Source organism: Antechinus flavipes, chromosome 1 (genome assembly GCF_016432865.1).
Source record: "Antechinus flavipes isolate AdamAnt ecotype Samford, QLD, Australia chromosome 1, AdamAnt_v2, whole genome shotgun sequence".
NCBI classification, from domain to species: Eukaryota; Metazoa; Chordata; class Mammalia; order Dasyuromorphia; family Dasyuridae; genus Antechinus; species Antechinus flavipes.
In genome coordinates, this window is record NC_067398.1 from 548,307,325 (window position 1) to 548,327,350 (window position 20,026).

The following is a 20,026-nucleotide window of genomic DNA, read 5'->3' on the forward strand; positions in this document are numbered from 1 at the left end:
TGTAGTTTAGCATGGTGATTAATAGTTCTCTAGTTCAGTATGATTGATTTAATCTTACAACAAATAGTGGTTCCCTAGTGATATAATGATTGGCTTACACTCAGTATGATAAATTGATTTAATTGTAATAGAGTATATAAACTGGGGACAAACTCAGCCACAAGAGAAGACTTGACCAGCTGCATGGTGGCTCTCCTGCCTTCATCACTTCTCCATTAAGACCAAGGACTCAGGCTGGTCCCAAGATCCTCCAGAGAGCTAGTCTGGACACTATATTTTAATCTACCCCCAGTGTGGGGGCTCTAGAAAGCAATGATAGGTTTTGTCACCTCAATTTGGGAATTCTAGAAAGCAGGACATTGCATTTGGATGTGCAGACTGCTGACTAGCTGACTGAGACTGCTGATGCAGATTGGGAAACTGAAGGAAACAATAAAGACTTTGGACTTTATTCCCTGACTATTCTTCTGGTGATTACTCTGCTGAGACCAAGGCTGGTCCGAAGGCCCTCCAGAAAGCTAGTCAGAACATTACAGCTTACCATAGTACCTGAAACATAGTAGACACTTAATAAATGCTTATTGATTGACAAAGGTGACAATTGACACCTTTTCTTACAGGCTGAACATGGTGCCATGGTAGAAGTTTGAGAACTTTTCTTGCCTCATTGTGTAGCCTATTCCTGAGCAGTGGAATGTGCAATGTTTTCAGATTCCTAGTCAGACCTTCCTTGTTAGTGTCCTCAAAGCTCTCAGTGTTTTCCTTATGGTGTCCTGGGATGGAGAAATCACTTATTTTGACTTTTACTTGAATTTCTTCATCAGGATTCAATCTGGTTCTTTTTCTAGATCCGTTGAAAGGAGTTTGCAAAGGAGTACACTGTAAGGCTGCTTCTTACTGTACCACCTTGTCTATGTCTTGATTTCAATACATTTTAAGAAAAAAAATTATCTCTCATAGAGAGAGGGATTAGGACATAGCTACTGCTTCAGGTATGTGGGATTAATACAACTCACAGCAATTCTCCATTTAGCCAGTACATAATTTCATTATTTATTCTCTCCTTCCTAGTTTCTTTCATGTCCTGGCTAAAATCCTATATTCTATATGAAGTCTGTCTCATTTAATTTTTAATTCTAATACATTCTTTTGGTTGATTTCCTGTTTATCCTGTATATTGCTGGTTTGTTGCTATTTGTTAATATATTGTATCCTGTATTAGATTTTAAACTTCTAGAGGACAAAGGCTATCTTTTGTGCTTAGTTCTTAGCAGGATACCTGGCACCTTGTAGACACTTAATAAATGATTACTGGCTTAGTGATTAACTTAGATCACAAGAGAGCTCAAGCTTTTCAGTGTAGAAAGGAACATCATGGAGAAGCTTGTCCATATTTAAAACTAAACATATTTAAACTCTTTGAAGGGGAAAAAAGAGTCAAGGGAGAGAATGACAAGATAGAGCTATATTGAATTGGGAAATCAGTGGAGGTATACAGACCAGATAGTGAAGACATGTAAAGAAGAATCATTAAAGTTCTACAGCTGTTGAAGTGACAGTTGGAATGTTCTGAAAAAGAAGTAAAATATTTACAGATTATTGATTACAACAAATAGTGCAGGCATGTTATTGTTTTGAAAAAAGCATATTTTCCTAAGGGAAAGAAATTTTTCCTTCAGATTTGCAACAGCAGATTTATCCATGGGCCTTTGCAGCAAGGTTAAACTCTCTTGAAGCATAATAACAAAATAGCAAACCTGACATCTGATAGGCTTAGAATACTAATTATCTTGGGGGTCAAAAACAGCAGTGAGGAGAGGCATTTTGGGCATTGGGACAAAGGAACAGAGATGGGTAATGAAATGTTATGTGTGAAGACTGTACAACCAGGGTGACTGGTGCATAGAGTAAGTGTATGAAGAGAAGTAATTTGTAGTATTATCCTGGAAGGGTCATCTGGATCCAAATTGTGAAAGACTGGAAATGCTAAATAAAGGAGTTTGAACTTAACCTAAAAGCAATAGAGAACCACACTTATGGGTGGAAGAGAAATAGTTTTTTTCAACTTCTTGAGTCAAGTCAGTAAGCATTTACTAAGGCCCTACATTTTTTTAGGCATTGTGCTAAATACCAGAGATATAAAGAAAAACAAAAAACAGCTCCTCCATTATCTTCAAATTAGATACAAATGCTTATATTTAGCATTTGAAATTTGGCCAATTCATTCCTTAGAGCAAAAAATAACATAATCAGATCCGTGTTTCAGAATTAGCCACTTGAGAGTTGTGTAGGGAATGGACTAGAAAAGAGAAAAACTAGGTACAAGGGAGAACAATTACAAGTAAACGATAATAGTCCTGTAGTGCAATGATAGGGACCAGAACTAAAGGATTTTCTTGTGAGCAGAGAAAAAATAAAAGATTCAAGAAATGTGAAGGAGGTGGATTTGACAGTTGTTTGGATCTGTAAAGGGTGAGGGAGGATGAAAAGTTGAGAGTGATTCTGGGTAATGAAAGAATAGTGATAGCTTTGATAGAAAAAGGAAAGTGAGGAGGGATGAATTTGGGAGAAAAGATAACAATTCTGTTTTCCATGTGAAGTTCCTATAGGACATTTAAGCAGTTTTCATAGGAACATTGATTTAGAGATGAATGGTACCTTACAGTTTATCATATCGGATCTCTTCAAAATGAAGGAACCAAAGTACAGAGAAGTTTGTGATGTTTCCAGGGTCACACAGTTAGTATTTGACAGGAGATTTAACCTAGGTTTTCTAGACTATAACATCAGTGTGCTATTAATTCTATGATACTTTCTTTCCCTTTTGTTTGGTAAGCTAGTAGCTAATGATATGTGATTAGAGTTCAGGACAGATGATGGGCAAAACATGTAGATTTAGCAGTCATCTTTATCAAGATTGAGCCCTTGGGAACTGGTGAGATCACTAAAAGAGAGATTATAGAAAGAAAGGGTCCAGGAAAGAGTCCTAGATTAAGACATCTGGCATAGAGATGGAGGGACAGGTCCTAGACAAAGATCCTGTGGAAACCAAGAATGTCAGTCTGACAGGTAAGAAGAGAACCAATAATAGCCACCTTGGGAAATATAAAAACAAATAATTACTTTGAATTCATTCAATTTTTATACCTTCAAGTTCTTACATAGTTGGTGGTAGCTATAATAAAACCATGGGAATGGGCAAATGATTGTGTAGCAGGATAAATAGAATGAGCAAAGGCATGAATAATCTTCAAACTGTATAGATTGTCTTGAAAATTTGAAGGCTAGACTTGGGAAATCTGTGCTTTCTAATCAAGCATGGCAAGTTCTTTGTAATACCACTAGTGAATCCTTTTAAGTTTTTTTACACAGAAAAGTTATTCTATTTACAAGTAAGAAATGAGAGTAAGTGGTTACAACTGAGTTATACAACTGAATTACAATTGATTTCTATGGTCTTAAGACTGCCAATGTATTTGAGGCAGAGTATTCTAAATTGTTTTTACTAAAGTTCTTAAGGAACAAAAACCGTGTGTGTGTGTGTGTGTGTGTGTGTGTGTGTGTGTGTGTGTGTGCAGTTTTAAAATGGATTCAGAATTGAGTGCTGGATTGTGACTGTAATCAGACCATAGGAACAGGGGATCATTACCTCCCTAATTCTGGACACTGGGCCTCTCAGTGGAGCCAAAGATCACATTACTATTTTAGATTGTTCTATCTTATCTAATTTATATCAAATGTGTACTTCACAAAAACTCTCAAATTTATATATATATTTATTTATTTATGGCTCCCTAATCTTCTGTTTATGAAGTTAACCAACCCAAATGTTGGTTTTTACACTTAGCTTTAATTAAACTTTACCTGTTTGGACACTTCATCATTTAACCCTCTAGAGATTTGTCTGATTCGTGATTGTCATCTTCAGTTCTTTGGTACCTCCCTGGAAGAGTTATGTTTCATGATGAATAGAGTACTCAACTTGGAGTCAGGGAAACCTGAGTTCTGTCCTCAGGACTTGCTACCTGGGTGATTCTGGACAAGTCATTTAATCACTCTCACCTGTAAAATAGGAATAACTTGCTGCACAGGGTTGTTGTAAGGATCAAATGAGACTATATATGTATATATAGTACTTTTCAAATCATAAAGAATTAAATAAATGATAACTATAGTTATTATCATTATTTTGAAATTTATCAACAGGAAGCCAGTAATCACATCTGCTGACTCTTTTCAGTAACTTAAGATGTAGTTTACCGATGACAAGTATTTATTGAAGGTAGCTAGATGGTCTCTAGTACTTTCCATACTCTCTTACGTTAACCACCTTTCGTCTGCTACTCACCTTTGTAGAGGAAAAAAAAAACAAAATTAAAAGCTAGTAGTTCTGTGTTCTCTCTATCATCTGTTATCATCATCCTTTCTATCCCAAGAGATGGCTCTATCTCTTATTTGATTTTCTTCTTGCTGCCAATACAACTTTTAAAAAATGCCTTATTTTTTGATGGTTGTTCCTTAGTTTCCATCACTGCCTTACTTCATTCAGGGCTTTAGTATTTCGGGGTATTTGAGGACTATAAACTTAATATGAGGCAACAGTGTAACAGGTAAGTCCAAGGAAATTAGATTTTCATTTGCATAGTGTTTTCTTCTGTACTGTGTGATCAGGCCACATTGGAAATAGTGTGTTCATTTCCAGATTCCATATTTTGAAAAGGACTTTAATAAGCTTCAAATAAAGAATTTCAAAGAAAATTTTTTAAAAGTCCAAAACTAAAGTAACACTCAGAAGGATATGTTGAATATACTTGTGATATCTAGTCTAGAAATAATTTTGGGATAGGGCAGAGATAGGATACTATTCTTTCTTTTCCTGTTTAGTAGTATTTTTTTTCCAATTACATATAAAGATAATTTTCAACATTAGTTTTTCTTTTTTTTTAATTATAACTTTATTGACAGAACCCATGCCTGGGTAATTTTTTACAACATTATCCCTTGCACTCACTTCTGTTCTGATTTTTCCCCTTCTTCCCTCCACCCCTCCCTAGATGGCAAGCAGTCCTATATGTGTTAAATATATCACAGTATATCCTAGATACAATATATGTGTGCAGAACCGAACAGTTCTTTTGTTGCACAGAAAGAGTTGGATTCAGAAAGTAAAAATAACCTGGGAAGAAAAACAAAAATGCAAACAGTTCACACTCATTTCCCAGTGTTCCTTTTCTGGGTGTAACTGATTCTGTCCATCATTGATCAATTGGAACTGAATTAGATCTTCTCTTTGTCGAAGATATCCACTTCCATCAGAATACATCCCCATACAGTATTGTTGTTGAAGTGTATAATGATCTCCTGGTTCTGCTCATTTCACTTAGCATCAGTTCATGTAAGTATCTCCAAGCTTCTCTGTATTCATCCTGCTGGTCATTTCTTACAGAATAATAATATTCCATAATGTTCATATACCACGATTTACTCAACCATTCTCCAATTGATGGGCATCCATTCATTTTCCAGTTTCTGGCCACTACAAAAAGGGCTGCCACAAACATTTTTGCACATACAGGTCCCTTTCCCTTCTTTAGTATCTCTTTTGGATATAAGCCCAGTAGAAACACTGCTGGATCAAAGGATATGCACAGTTTGATAACTTTTTGGGCATAATTCCAGATTGCTCTCCAGAATGGCTGGATTCATTCACAACTCCACCAACAATGCATCAGTGTCCCAGTTTTCTTGCATCCCCTCCAACATTCATTATTATTTTTTCCTGTCATCTTAACCAGTTTGACAGATGGTATCTCAGAGTTGTCTTAATTTGCATTTCTCTGATCAATAGTGATTTGGAACACTCTTTCTCTTTCATATGAGTAGAAATAGTTTCAATTTCATCAACTGAAAATTGTCTGTTCATATCCTTTGACCATTTATCAATTGGAGAATGGCTTAATTTCTTATAAATTAGAGTCAATTCTCTATATATTTTGGAAATGAGGCCTTTATCAGAACCTTTAAATATAAAAATCTTTTCCCAGTTTGTTGCTTTCCTTCTAATCTTGTTTGCATTTGTTTTGTTTGCACAAAGGCTTTTTAATTTGATGTAATCAAAATTTTCTATTTTGTGATCAGTAATGGTCTCTAGTTCTTCTTTGGTCACAAATTCCTTCTTTCTCCACAAGTCTGAGAGGTAAACTATCCTATGTTCCTCTAATTTATTTATAATCTCGTTCTTTATGCCTAAATCATGGACCCATTTTGATCTTATTTTGGTGTATAGTGTTAAGTATGGGTCCATGCCTAGTTTCTGCCTTACTAATTTCTAGTTTTTCCAGCAGTTTTTGTCAAATAATGAATTCTTATCCCAAAAGTTGGGATCTTTGGATTTGTCAAACACTAGATTGCTATAGTTATTGACTATTTTGTCCTGTGAACATAACCTATTCCATTGATCAACTAATCTATTTCTTAGCCAATACCAAATGGTTTTGTTGACCGCTGCGTTATAATATAGGCCACTTTCATTTGATTTTTTTTTTCATTAATTTCCTTGAAATTCTTGACCTTTTGTTCTTCCATATGAATTTTGTTGTTATTTTTTCCAGGTCATTAAAATAATTTCTTGGGAGTCTGATTGGTATAGCACTAAATAAATAGATTAGTTTAGGGAGTATTGTCATCTTTATTATTGTATTTATTATATTCGCTCAGCCTATCCAAGAGCACTTAATATTTTTCCAATTATTTAAATATGACTTTATGTGGAAAATGTTTTGTAATTTTGCTCATATAATTCCTGACTTTCCTTTGGTAGATAGATTCCCAAATATTTTATGCTATCGACAGTTATTTTGAATGGAATTTCTCTTTCTATCTCTTTCTGTTGGATTTTGTTGGTGATGTATAAAAATGCTGAGGATTTATGTGGATTTATTCTGTATCCTGTAACTTTGCTAAAGTTGTGAATTATTTCTAATAGCTTTTTAGTAGAATCTCTGGGGTTCTCTAAGTATACCATCATATCATCTGCAAAAAATGATAATATGACAATTACTTACTCTAACTCCTTTAATCTCTTTCTCAACTCTTATTGCTAACATTAATTTTTCATGAGATTTCAATAGACTTGTGATGGAAAGAGCCATCTGCATCCAGAAAAATAACGATGGAGACTGAATGTGGATCAAAGCATAGTGTTTTCACCTTTTTTATTGTTGTTGTTTGTTTGCTTGGGGTTTTTCCCTTGAAGTTTTTTTTTCCCTTTTGATCTGATTTTTCTTGTGCATTGTGATGAATATGAACATACGTTTAGAAGGATTGCACATTTTTAACCTATATTGGATTGCTTACTGTCTAGGGGAGAGGAGAAAATTTTTTGTAACATAAGGTTTTGCAAAGGTGAATGTTGAAAATTATCTTTGCATATATTTGGGAAAAATAAAAAGCTATTAAAAATGAAAAAAGTATATGTTCCATTAATGTATATTGGATCTAACACAATAGGTTAAGATAGCTAGCAGTTGTTATCCTATAGTAAGAGAAATAAAGGATACCTGATATTTTCTCTTTTCTTTTTGAAAAGTGATAGGGAAAAAAGGAAGGAAATCTTTTCTAGGTGTTTCCACAGTGGCTTTATTTCTGGTTTAGGAAGCATATTTATGTACTGCTGTTATATTGGATATTTTGATATTTATTATGTTAATTGACTAGGGAATATGTTTTAGACATGTTTAATATATATCTGTTTGACTTATTTAAAATAATATATTTTGTTGTCTGCTGAATTGCAACAAAATTTCTTTTTTGCCTATTTACATTAGAGTTTTTGTACTTTTATTAGTTATTGAAATATTGGGGGTATGAGAAGGATGAAGGGTTTAGGAAAATGATGACCTTCTGATTCAAGTATTTTCAGTTTGGTCCTCTGGCAACTTATCTCTTCTTATTACCAGCTATTAAATGAAATCATTCATTTAGGAATATGAAAGGTTATGCAATTAGTTTTATATTTTAAATAATTTAAGAACTTTGAACACTAGCAGATTTTGGATAAAATCAGAAGTTACATATACACATATACCCTTTCTCAAAATACTGTAAATAAATAAAGCTAAATTGTTGTGTTATTGGTCTGAGAAAGAGATCCTATAAATATCTCTTGCTTTTGACAAAGAAGACGTTAATGTTTCATTTTGTTTGCTCATCTATTTCCTCCAGCTGTCTGCTTCCTTAGGAAACTATATTCTGGCATTCTTAATTGACATTGACATAGTAACAAATCAGTTGCATTCCCAGAGGCTTGACTTGGTTCAGAATAGGATTCAATTAAGAGAACTTGGTCCAAAGATGTAAACTATTTTCACATACAGTTTTGAAAGGAAAATATTAATGTTTCATTCTTGATTCTTCTTAAGTAAAGAATTTAAGTAATTCATATTTAATTTGTTATGGTTAAAGGAAAATTATGTTAATCTGTCCAAAGGAACATTTATATGAGTATACTCAACTGGTTCCAAAAATACAACATTGTAACATTTTGTGCTAATGCTGACATTCTTACACTGGCCTGTTATTGTTAATGATTTAACTGGGGAAAAAAATATTATAGCAACTTTAGTTGAAGTTGGGCTACATGTGTTTTAATTTTATTTGAATAGTAAGTAAATTAAAATGCATTAAGGGTTTTTATAATATGATCTTGTTTAAGTTTTTTTAAAATAGAATTTTCAGTTATGAATAGATTATTTACAAATCATCATTTTGTTTTTATCTTTAAACAGGAAGGAACTTGAAGCCTTCAAAGGTAATTTGTGCTTAATTTAAACTTAAAGTAGCTGTGTTCTAATTGATTTTTTTTCCTGGGAAGGGAAAAGGAAGGAAAAAGGAAATAAGCATTTATATAGCACATATGTGTCAGGCTCTGTGCCAGGCACCTCACAAATGTTATCTCATTTGAGCCTCACAATAGCCCTGAAAAGTAATTGTCACCATTTTCCAGTTAGAAAACTGAGATTAAACAGAGGGTAAGTGACTTGCCCAGGGTCACATAACCCTAATGGGTCAGAAACTGAATTTGAAGTCAGGACTTACTGACTCTAGGGGCTAAAGCCATATCCATTGTACCACCTAGCTGCCCAAGCATGATAAGATGTATTTCTTTAAAAATAAATACATTAAATTTACATTTATAATGATTTTATAAATTGAATTTAAACATAGATGGCTGTGGTACTTATAATATTCAAGTACCTAGTTTGTATCAAGTAATAGTTTCTGCTAATTTTAGGCATAATAGGCCAAAAAATATAAGCTCTGAGGCCAGTAATCTCCTGGGACATTCAGTTGTAAAAGAGCTTGAAAATACTGCATAGATAATCATTTTCACTGTTTCTCTTTTAGATAAGGAAGCCGAGGTCCAGAGAGGTTGGGACCAGGGCTCTGTCTCTCTCTGATTGGCAGTTGTTATAAATTGTGAATAAATCATATTATCTTAGGTTAGCAGTCTCCAACCTTTACAAAAAGTGCAATCTGTTTTCCACTTTCTAACAGAGATAATAGACTCAGGGTATAGAATAAAGTGTATTTTTGGATGTGGCTGATAGAGAAATTTGTTTTTCCTGACTGTGCATATTGGTGACAGATTCTGTTTTTCTTTTCTTTTTTTAATTGAGAGGAAAGGAAGGTAAAAGATAGAGAAAATAAAAATTTATTTTTATAAAATTTACAATAATGTAAATAAAAGAAAAATGTGGATGCAATAAATCTTAGTAAAAACACTACAGTCAGTGTTAATACCATATTGATAAAATTAAGACTTCCTTTATTTCTTCTTTCCAGCCCTTCTTCCCTCCTTCCTTTTTTTCTTTCTTCTTCCATTTTTTTAATATCAAAATCAAAATTTAGTCTCTTTGTCTGGAGGCTAAAACCATTATAAAAGTATGTGCAGTAAATAAAGAAAGTAGCAAATTCATCAGAGTAAGCGATGCCAGTCTTTCCAGGAGAGCTGGACCATAGGGAAACAGAAAGAAAAGCAGAACTAAATTCATCGGCAGCACTATCAGTCAAGGATTTCACAAAATTCTTGGCTGGTACATTGTTTAAATGAATCAGGCTGCAATTGTTTATGATCAAATTCAATTCAGGGTTTTAGCCTTTCACTTGTCATCAGCTGGTCATTGGCACTGATACAGGGAGAATATTTCCTTTCTACTATTATTTCATCATCTTAAACTCCCCTCACAACTTCCACCCAAACACTGGATTATATATATATATATTTTTTGTTGTTCAGGATATAGATTTTAATGTATATCACAGTCATTTTTAACACATTATTATAATCCACCTTTCCCCGTTTGTGGGCTTTCTATAAAATAAATATATAAAAATTTGATCTTTAGAATAAATGCTAGCATTTGAAAATATGACAATCATTAATTTAGACAAATTAAAGGAAAGCAAATATATGAAAAGTCCTATTTATAAGGTATTTGGAAATAAGAAAACTTAGGTTTGTTTTTCTTTCTTTTTTATAATAGCTTTTAATTTTTCCAAATATATGCAAAGATAGTTTTCAGCATTCACCTTTGCAAAACATTATGTTCCAGATTTTTCTTCCTCTCTCCCTCTTTCCCCCCCTTCCCTAGACAGCAAGCAATCCTGGATTGTTATTTTGTAATGAGGGTTATTTGAAGTAGCTTTTGTTCAAAATAAATAAACACCTTATCAATTGCAAAAGTAGAGTGACTGATCTGGCTTCATGAAGAAGATATCCACAACAATGAATTTTTAAAAGTAACTTGGTAATTATAAGAATTGTATCAATTCTAAAGCCCAGAGGAAACTGAACTGGTAAAGAATGCTAAACAATGCCTCAAAAGTTGTTATGTTTTTAGTTTTTGTTTTTTACCTTTGTTAGTGGAATGAAGAAAAAAACATTAAAAATTCACCTCAGTATAAATGGGATGATGATAGTAAATACAGAAGATAGAATCACTTCATTTTATGTTGCTTCTTTTGTCTTTCAAAGAGATTAATTTTGGGAGTGATATAACAAGAATGGTTAACAGAAAGTTAAAATCCCAAATAAGTGAAGAAATAAGAGAGCACCAAGTTTTTTTTTTTCTTTTTTTTTAATAAATTCAGTTCCCCAGTTCTAGGTAAATTATATCCCAAGGTAGTGGGGAAAAATTGGCAACTGTGACTCTTGCCCTAAATAGTGGTCTCAGAAAAGTTGTGGATAACAGTAGAGGTGCCACACAAGTAGAGAAAGACAGATGTGCAGGTTTTTAAAAATTTATTTTACCAATGAACAGGCTTTTCCTTTCCTTCCCTATCATGTTCAGGCTAGCTTTCTGGAGGGCCTTGGGACCAGTCTTGGTCTCAGCAGAATAATCACCACGAGAATAGTCAGGAATAAAGTCCAAAGTCTTTATTGTCTCCTTCAATTTCCCAGTCTGAACCAGTCTCCCGATAGTGCAGGAAGCTGGAGAGCCACCACAAGGCTGATCAAACTGGCCTCTGGAGTCTGGACCCTGAAGTCTTTTCTTTGACTGAGATCTCCGCAGGCCAAGAGAGCTCGAGTCCTTTGGGACTCCTTTAAATACTCCAGTACAATCACATTACTATCTCACACAGAGAATACCCGACCACACTTGAGCATGTGCCAACTTTTCAGGAGAGCCATCACATCACCTATTACCTGAAGTATATGTACTTGACTAGAGTGAATACATCAATAACTAGAGAATAATATACTGAATCTTAAGTATACCTTTTCAGAATTCCAGCCCTGTACACTTTCCCATTGGGGGGTGGGGGTGGGAATCTTGTAAAATATGCATAGTCAAACAAAAAAAATTTGCATTTACTATGTAAAAATAAAATTCCAGTCTGTATTTCTTCCTCAAAAAGTGACAGCATTTTTCATCACTAGTCTTCGAGAATTGTGGTTTATCATTGCAGTACTCAGAGATCATAAGTCTTTCATAGTTGTCTTTTCTAATGTATAAGTTGTTATGCATTATACATATGTACATTAATGTCTGAATTATTCTCCTATTTCTGTTCATCTCACACTTACATCAGTGCATATATGTATTCCCAGATTTTTCTGAAACTGTTCCTTTTCTTATTTCTTATGGTACAATGATGTTTCATTACATTCATATACCATAATTCATATACCAGCTCTTTTCCATTTGATGGGTACTTAGTTAATTTCAGAGCAGCTATGAATATTTTTGTATATATAGGTCTTTTTCTTCTTTCTTTGATCTCTTTGGAGGATGTGCCTAATAGTGGTGTTGCTGGACCAGCGGGCATGTATAATTTAGTAAATTTGCGGTTGTTATTCATTTGGTTTTTTGTTATGTCTGACTCTTCATGGCCCCATTTGGGGTTGTCTTGGCAAAGATACTGGATTGGTTTGCCATTTCCTTGTCCAGCTCATTTTATAGATGAGGAAACTGAGGCCAACACTTATGTACCCAAGGTCACACAGCTAGTAATTGTCAGAGGATAGATTTGAATTCTTGAAGATTAATCTTTCTGTCTTCAGGCCCAACTTTCTAATCACGGGGCCTTCTAAATTGACAGAATTAATTCAGAGTTCTGTCAATATTGCATTAAGGTACCTATTTTCCCACAGCCTTTTCAATAAGTTGTTATTTTCCTTTTTGTTCAACTTTGCTAATTTAATGGGTATGAAGTGGAATCTCATGTTTGTTTTTATTTGCATTTTTCTAAGTAGTGTTATGGGCTGAGGCTTGAGTTGATGCACTGAGGTCCCAAGCACATGAGGCTAAATAGTAATTGGACCATACTGTATTAATATATAAGCTTGGAGAAAGAATGGCCCCCACCACTCTTTGTGCAAGTCCTGATGTGTTGTATAGGAAATGACGATTTTGGTGGGTGGAGGCAGGGGAGTGGAAAAGGGAAGGGGAAGGAGAGACTTTTGGGATTGCCATTGCCACGGTTGGCTCGGCTCACGTCTCTCTCTCTCTCTTAGCTGGCTTCCTGTCGCAACTGCCTATATTTGCTATCGCAATCTTTCTTGCCTATGTTTGCTATTGCAATCTTTATTCACCTCTTCAATAAATATTGAAGATTTTCCCCTTAACCTGAATTCCTGACTCCAGCTGATTTTAAATACGCGGTCATTACATTTGGCGCCCAACGTGGGGCTCGAACCCACGACCCTGAGATTAAGAGTCTCATGCTCTAAGGAGATGGCTCAGTGGGTAGAGCACCAGCCCTGAAGTCAGGAGGACCTGAGTTCAAATCCAGCCTCAGACACTTAACAATTCCTGGTGGTGTGACCATGGGCAAGTCACTTAACCCCAACTGCCTCAGCAAAAGCAAAAAGAAGAAGAGAAACAAACAGAAAGGTCGTCGCAATGGCAATCCCAAAAGTCTCTCCTTCCCCTTCCCTTTTCCACTCCCCTGCCTCCACCCACCAAAATCATCATTTCCTATACAACACATCAGGACTTGCACAAAGAGTGGGTGGGGGCCATTCTTTCTCCAAGCTTATATATTAATAGAGTATGTTCTAATTACTATTTAGCCTCATGTGCTTGGGACCTCAGTGCATCAACTCAAGCCTCAGCCCATTACAAAGTAGTATTGATGTGGGATATTTTTTCATAAGATTTTTGATAATTTGATATCTTCCGTAGAAAATGCTTATTCATATCCTTTGACCATTTATCAATTGGGGAATAGCTCTTTTTCTCATACATTTGAATGAATATATGAGAAATGAAACCTTTACCAGTGAATCTTGCCATAATTTCTCCCCATAGTTAACAGTTTCCCTTCTATTCTTTAACTTGTATTCAGTTTTACCCTCTTTAGGAAAAAAAAATTTTAATTGACAAAAAAAAAATCATCTTCTCTCCTTCATATTACCTAGCCATTCACTTAACCCCATTTACCTTACCCCCCCAAAAGAAAAAACCTTTGTAACCAATATGTATAATTGAACAAATTCTTGTGTGTGTGTGTGTGTGTGTGTGTGTGTGTGTGTGTGTGTGTGAGTGTATGAGAGAGAGAGAGAGAGAGAGAGAGAGAAAGAGAGAGAGAGAGAGAGAGATTAGATTCTTCAACATGAGATCATTACCTCTATCTAAGGAGGTAGGTAATATACTTTTATAACATATTGCCTGGAATTATAACTTGTCATTGTATCAATTTTAGGGTTTTTTTTTTTAAACCTATTTATAGCTAACTTGACTCGAAGTTGTGAAAATATGCTCAGCAGTGGTGCTCTGGATTTGATACAGTTTGCTTCTGTTCTCTTCCCCCTCTTCTCTTTCCTACAGCTCACTCAAATTTATCCTTTCTTTTTACCTTTTAAATCCATCTTTGAGATCTACCATTTTTAATTGGATTTTGGTTTTGTGGGGACTAATTCTTCTTCTAACATACTTATCCTTCTTTTTCCCCTCTCCCTCCTTTTTCTGTTAAGGGAAAAGTATTTTTGACCCCACCTATGTGTGTACATTTTTTTCTCCCTTTTGACTAGTTCAAATGAAACTGAGTTCAAAGTTATCTATTCTTTTTATCCCTTTGTCAAGGTTTGAATATTCTTCAACTTAAGTACCCAGAATATCTGAGTTAATATGTGAGGTTTTCTCTACTTTTTTCTTCCCTCTCCCCAATGCATTCCTTTCCTCTCCGTTCCCTTTCACTTAAAATCAAACATAACAAAATATTCTTAGACTGTCTTATTTAACTCTGTAACTCCAATGATGATAGGGTTCTAAGGAAACACATAGATCATTACTCCATAGGAGAATGTAAATTCTCGATCCTTATTTAATCACCTATATTTGCTTGCTTTAAATTAAACGACAATAACAACCTTTTAATGGTTCTCTTGATTCCTGTGTTTATATTTCTAAGTTTCTATTAAGCTTTGGTGTTTTTTTTCCTTGGATTTTCCAACTGGGTCTTGGTCAGTTTTGTTTTCTAGATCTTTGTGGAGAAGAGCTCAGCTATATTATTTCCTTCTACTGTGCCATCATGGCTGCTCTACAACCTATAGATTTTCAAAAAAAGAAAAAGGATTGATGTCTAATAGCCATAGGCTAATGAGTTTGACTTCTATTCTTAGCTAAATTCTAAACAACCATTTAGGAAGGGAAGCAGTGATCACTTAAAAACTTAGCAAGACTTCAGACTGGGTCTGAAAACATGTATTACATGTTTAATTTTAAAGAGATGGATAATGGCAGGTATCCTTGAACTCCTGGAGTATAACCTCCTCTTGCCACAGAATCTGGAAGATTTTAGTCAGTTTTTGTATGAGCAATGACCATTCCCACCCCTACCTTATAAATCTCAGCTGATGTGGAGCCAGCCTCCAAATATTTGAAGAGCTGTCACTTGGAGGAAGGATCAAAAAAAAATTGTTTTGCTTTGCTCCAAAGAAAGAACAAAGATCCACAGTGGGAAGTTGTGAGAGACAGATTTTGGTTCTAAGAAGAGCTGTCTGAAAAGAGGAATGGGATACTTCATGGGGCAGTGGGTTTTCTTGCTTTTCTTTTTCCTCAGGGAAAGTCTTCAAGCAGAGGTTGAATAACCACTTTTTGTGGAACTTATGTTCAGTTATGGGCTAATAGCAGGCCTTTGAAATCCCTTACAAATCTGAGCTGTGGTGATTCTTTCCCTACAGAGCAGCCATTGTATTAGCTTCTTACCTGAGAATCACCCAGATTTCTGTGAGGGTTACAGATTATTTTGTCACCTAGCTTACTACCTCATTTCTTGACTCTTATCTTTTTTGGCATCATTTTTTATTTTGGCTTATCACATTTTTTTCAGTTTTTCTTTTGTTTTGTTTTTTTTCCTTTTTATTAAAAAAAAACAAACCCAAAACTATTTTCTTCTTCTTGTGTTCCAAAAGTTCTATTTTTTTTTCTGCATCTTTTGTATAATACCTCTCGAAGGTAGGAGAGTACATATATTATTGTCACTTTTTTTTTTTTAAAATTTTGATCAGAAACTGTGATGGAATTCCCCTTAAGGAAATTCCCTCTTCCAAAACACATGAGTAACTATTATGCAAGTTGTAGTCTTAGATGGTAGCCTGGGGCACTAAGATTTTAAAGGACGAGTGCATGGTTGTACAGTATATGTGAGACACAGCACTTAAACAAAATTATTCCAGACTCCAAGCCCTTTCTACCACATCATAGTTGTCTTTCCTCCCATGTCTGCTGGCTCTATAATCAACCTCTGTCCTTCTTAAATTCCTATAAATTCAAAATCTGTAAAATTGAAAGGCTATATGTTTTCTAGGGTTCATTCCAGTGCTTTTAAAGTCCTGCTGAAGTCCTATCTCCCTTTTTAGGAATCGTCAAAAAGAAAGAAATGAAAAATGATTTTTAGCATTTCTGGTACATTTTTGGTGAAAGAGCAAGGAACAAAGGACAGATTTTCTTTTGTTGATACCCAGGATCCTTTAATATGCAGGTCTAGTACATCCACAATTTCACATTAATCTATATTTCCAGAGAATAATTGTTTCCATGGCTATGGAAATTGGAATGAATGATTTGAAATTATCTTTGGTTTATTTTTATTATGCCCTTTGTATTTTCCACTAGTCATTCAGTATCATACTTTATGTGCCATCCTTGACTCCTCACTCCCTCACTTTATCCAATATGTTGCCAAGGCCTATTGATTTCACCTTTATAATGTCTTTTACATAAGCATACTTCTCTCTTCTGATATCATCTCCACCTTCATATAAACCCTCATTACCTCTTGCGTAGACTGTTGCTGTAGGCCACTTAATGGTCTCTTTGCCTCTAGGCTCGCCCTGCACCAGTCAGCTCTGATTATATCACCCCCTACTCACATTCAAGACCATGCTATCCTGTCACTTCAAGGATCAAATATAAAATCCGATGGCATTTGAAGCCCTTCAGCTAGCCTGCATCCCCACTTTTCTAATCTTCTTTTACCTTATAGACTTCCATGTATTCTTTAATCCATTGACCATGCTATTTCTCTAGCAAAACACTCCATCTCCTGATTCCAGGCATTTTTGCTGAGTCCTATACTTGGAATGTTTCATGTTCGCCTTGCTTATTACATACTTCTGATTTCCTAGCTTCCTTCAAATCTCTGCTAAATTCCCTCTTTCTACCAGAAACATTTCTTAATCTCCCTTAATTCTAGTGTCCACTCTTACAAGTTATTTACAATTTATCCTCTATATGTCTTGTTTTCATATGGTTGTATAGATGCTGTTTATGTTTATGTGTGCTTCATTTGATAATTTTAGAAGAATTTCTGTACTTAAAAGAGAAAGACATAAAAGCTTCTTGCCACAATAGCTTTAATTTGCTATCATTCTTATTTGTTTAGAACAAATACCTAAGTTTCTCTTTGACCAGCTACTTTCTCAAGCATTTGTAGCAAATTATCAAGCTTATAGTCAGATTTTTGAGGCTAATGTTACGTGAATGGTTTTATATTGTGATCTCTTTCTTAGCATTGTGTTTTTTACATTCAAATTGAGAACCAGTTACAAGTAAAGAAAAACAATTAAAAAAATATAAATTCCCACAGTGTTCTTTCCCTCTGTCTTTTTGGTTGACTAGTTTAGCTTACATAACAAGCTAAAAGAAAAAATAACAATTAAGTTAACGTGAACAGACAGAGAAGGACACAGATTATATAAAATGTCAGTTTGATTCCCTTCTTAACAGTGGCAGCATTTGAAGAGCTCACATTTATCTAGCACTTAAAGTTTTATAAAATGCTTTTTGTATTCATTGTCTCTCTAAGAACTATATATCAGAAAAACCTAGAAAATGTCAGAAGTTAAATTTAGATATTAAATATCCAATTTAAACACCAACCCCTATAGAGATGCCATGTTGGGCAGCAGCACATCAAATTTACTTAAATTTGATTAAAGCACTGCAAAAAAAAAAAATCCTAAGTTGCTTTGAGGCAGTTATAATGTTACATGGAGTTATTTTAATAAGTGATTTTATGTGTATTTCCCCTTTTATATTTTGACAGTTTCAGTTTAAAATGAGTAAGTGATACAAAGATGGAATGGGAAAACCAGAAACTTAACTGTTAGCCCAAGATATTGGTGAAGACTTTCTTTTAATCTTCTGAATATATTCCAGGATGTTTTTTTTTCCCTTTGTTATTTCCTTATCACCAAATGTAGTCTGACCAAAGAATAGGACAATAGAACAGTCACAGTACTTCCACTTTGTTTGCAACAGTGTGCTTCTATAAATATAAGCTAAAATTGCATTATATATTTTTGCTGCCACAAAAGTTCCACCTCCATGATCCAAAACTCTGAAATTCCTCAGTCTGACCTTAGCCTCTTATATTTTCTTCTCTTTCTGTGTATTATGTCACCTCATCTAAACCTATTTTAAATCCTCATTCTAATTTCTAGAACATAATTTCCTTCCTTCTATGTCTTTCCCTAGCCTTATCCCCATTTGCACAATACTATTAACCAGATAAACATTGTACTGTCTTCTACCCGTAAATATTTTGCCCCTCTGTCTTATTACTTATTATATCCAATCCATCCCTCTTTTCTTCAAGTATACTTGTATGCTGCTGAAGGTTGCTAGTCATACAAGCAGGATTACTCTGTTTACTATAAATTTGTTGGCTAATCTCAATTAGGATCCCAACAGCTCCATAGAAAATTTTTTATTCTTTTCTGATTAGCTATTATATTTCATACTGCTTCTATTCCAAAGCTTATCTCTTTAAGTCATCTATAAATAATCTCATAACCATTGTTTTGACGAAAACCTCACCTTGTACTTCACTTTAAAAATTGAGGCCATTTGTGACAAGATTCTTATCCTTAATTCTATATCTCATGTATATTCCTTCATAAATATGTCTTATTCTCTCTTCTTTTGTTTCAGTCTCTGGGAAAAAGGTGAACCTTCTTGCTAAGTTTTTCTCCTCTACTTGTGTCTCAAATCCCATTCCTTCTTGGCTCCCTAGAAACCTGGCCCATCAGTCATTCCACCCCCCTCCCTATATTATCAATCTCTATCTATTAACGCCTTCCTTGCTGCCTACAGATCTTACTCATCCCTCATTAATTTTTCTAAATACATGCAAAGGTAGTTTGCATCCAACTTTGCAAACCTTTGTGTTCCAAATTTTTCTCCCTTACTCCTCACTTCCCAAGCCAACCAGCAATCTGATAGAGATTAAACATGTGCAATTCTTCTAAACATATTTCCATATTTGTTATACTGAACAAGAAAAAGCAGGTCAAAAGGGAAAAAACCACAAGAAGAAAAAACAAGTTAATAACAAAAAAGGTGAAAAACTATGCTTTGATCTACATTCATTCTCCATAGTTCTGTCTTTGAATGTAGATGGCTCTCTCCATCACAAGTCTGTTTGAATTGGCCTGAATCATCTCATTGTTGAAAAAATCCATCAGAATTGATCATTGTATAATCTTGTTGTTACCATGTACATTGTTCTCTTGTTTCTGCTCACTTCACCCAGTATCAGGTCAATGTAAGTCTTTCCAGACTTTTCTAAAATCATCCTGCGGATTGTTTCTTCTAGAACAATAATATTCCATCACATTCATACACCATAACTTATTCAGCCATTCCCCCAGTGATGGGCATCCAGTCAATTTCCAGCTCCTTGCCACTGAAAAAAGAGCTTCTACCAATATTTTTGCACATTTGGGGTCTTTTCCCTTTTTAATGATCTTTTTATGATACAGATCCAGTACAGACACTGATGGATCAAGGGATATACCCAGTTTGATAGCCCTTTGGGCATAGTTCCAAATTGTTCTCCAGAATAGTTACATCTATTCATAACTCCACCAACAATGCATTAATGTCCTAGTTTTCCACATCTTTTCCAACATTCATCATTATCTTTTTGAATCATCTTAGCTAATCTGAGAGGTTGTAAGGTACCATAGTACCTCAGAGTTGTCTTAATTTGCATTTCTTTAATCAATAGTGATTGA

General features: G+C 34.6%; 1 protein-coding gene across 1 annotated transcript in view; it reads left to right on the top strand.

Moving 5' to 3' along the window:
* DTNBP1 (dystrobrevin binding protein 1) overlaps nt 1-20,026 on the top strand; it is a 161,592-nt gene that overhangs the window by 80,018 nt on the left and 61,548 nt on the right. The window contains exon 7 of the mRNA XM_051970655.1: nt 8,787-8,809. Within this exon, the coding sequence (XP_051826615.1) occupies nt 8,787-8,809 (23 nt within the window). The remainder of the gene's footprint in view (nt 1-8,786; nt 8,810-20,026) is intronic.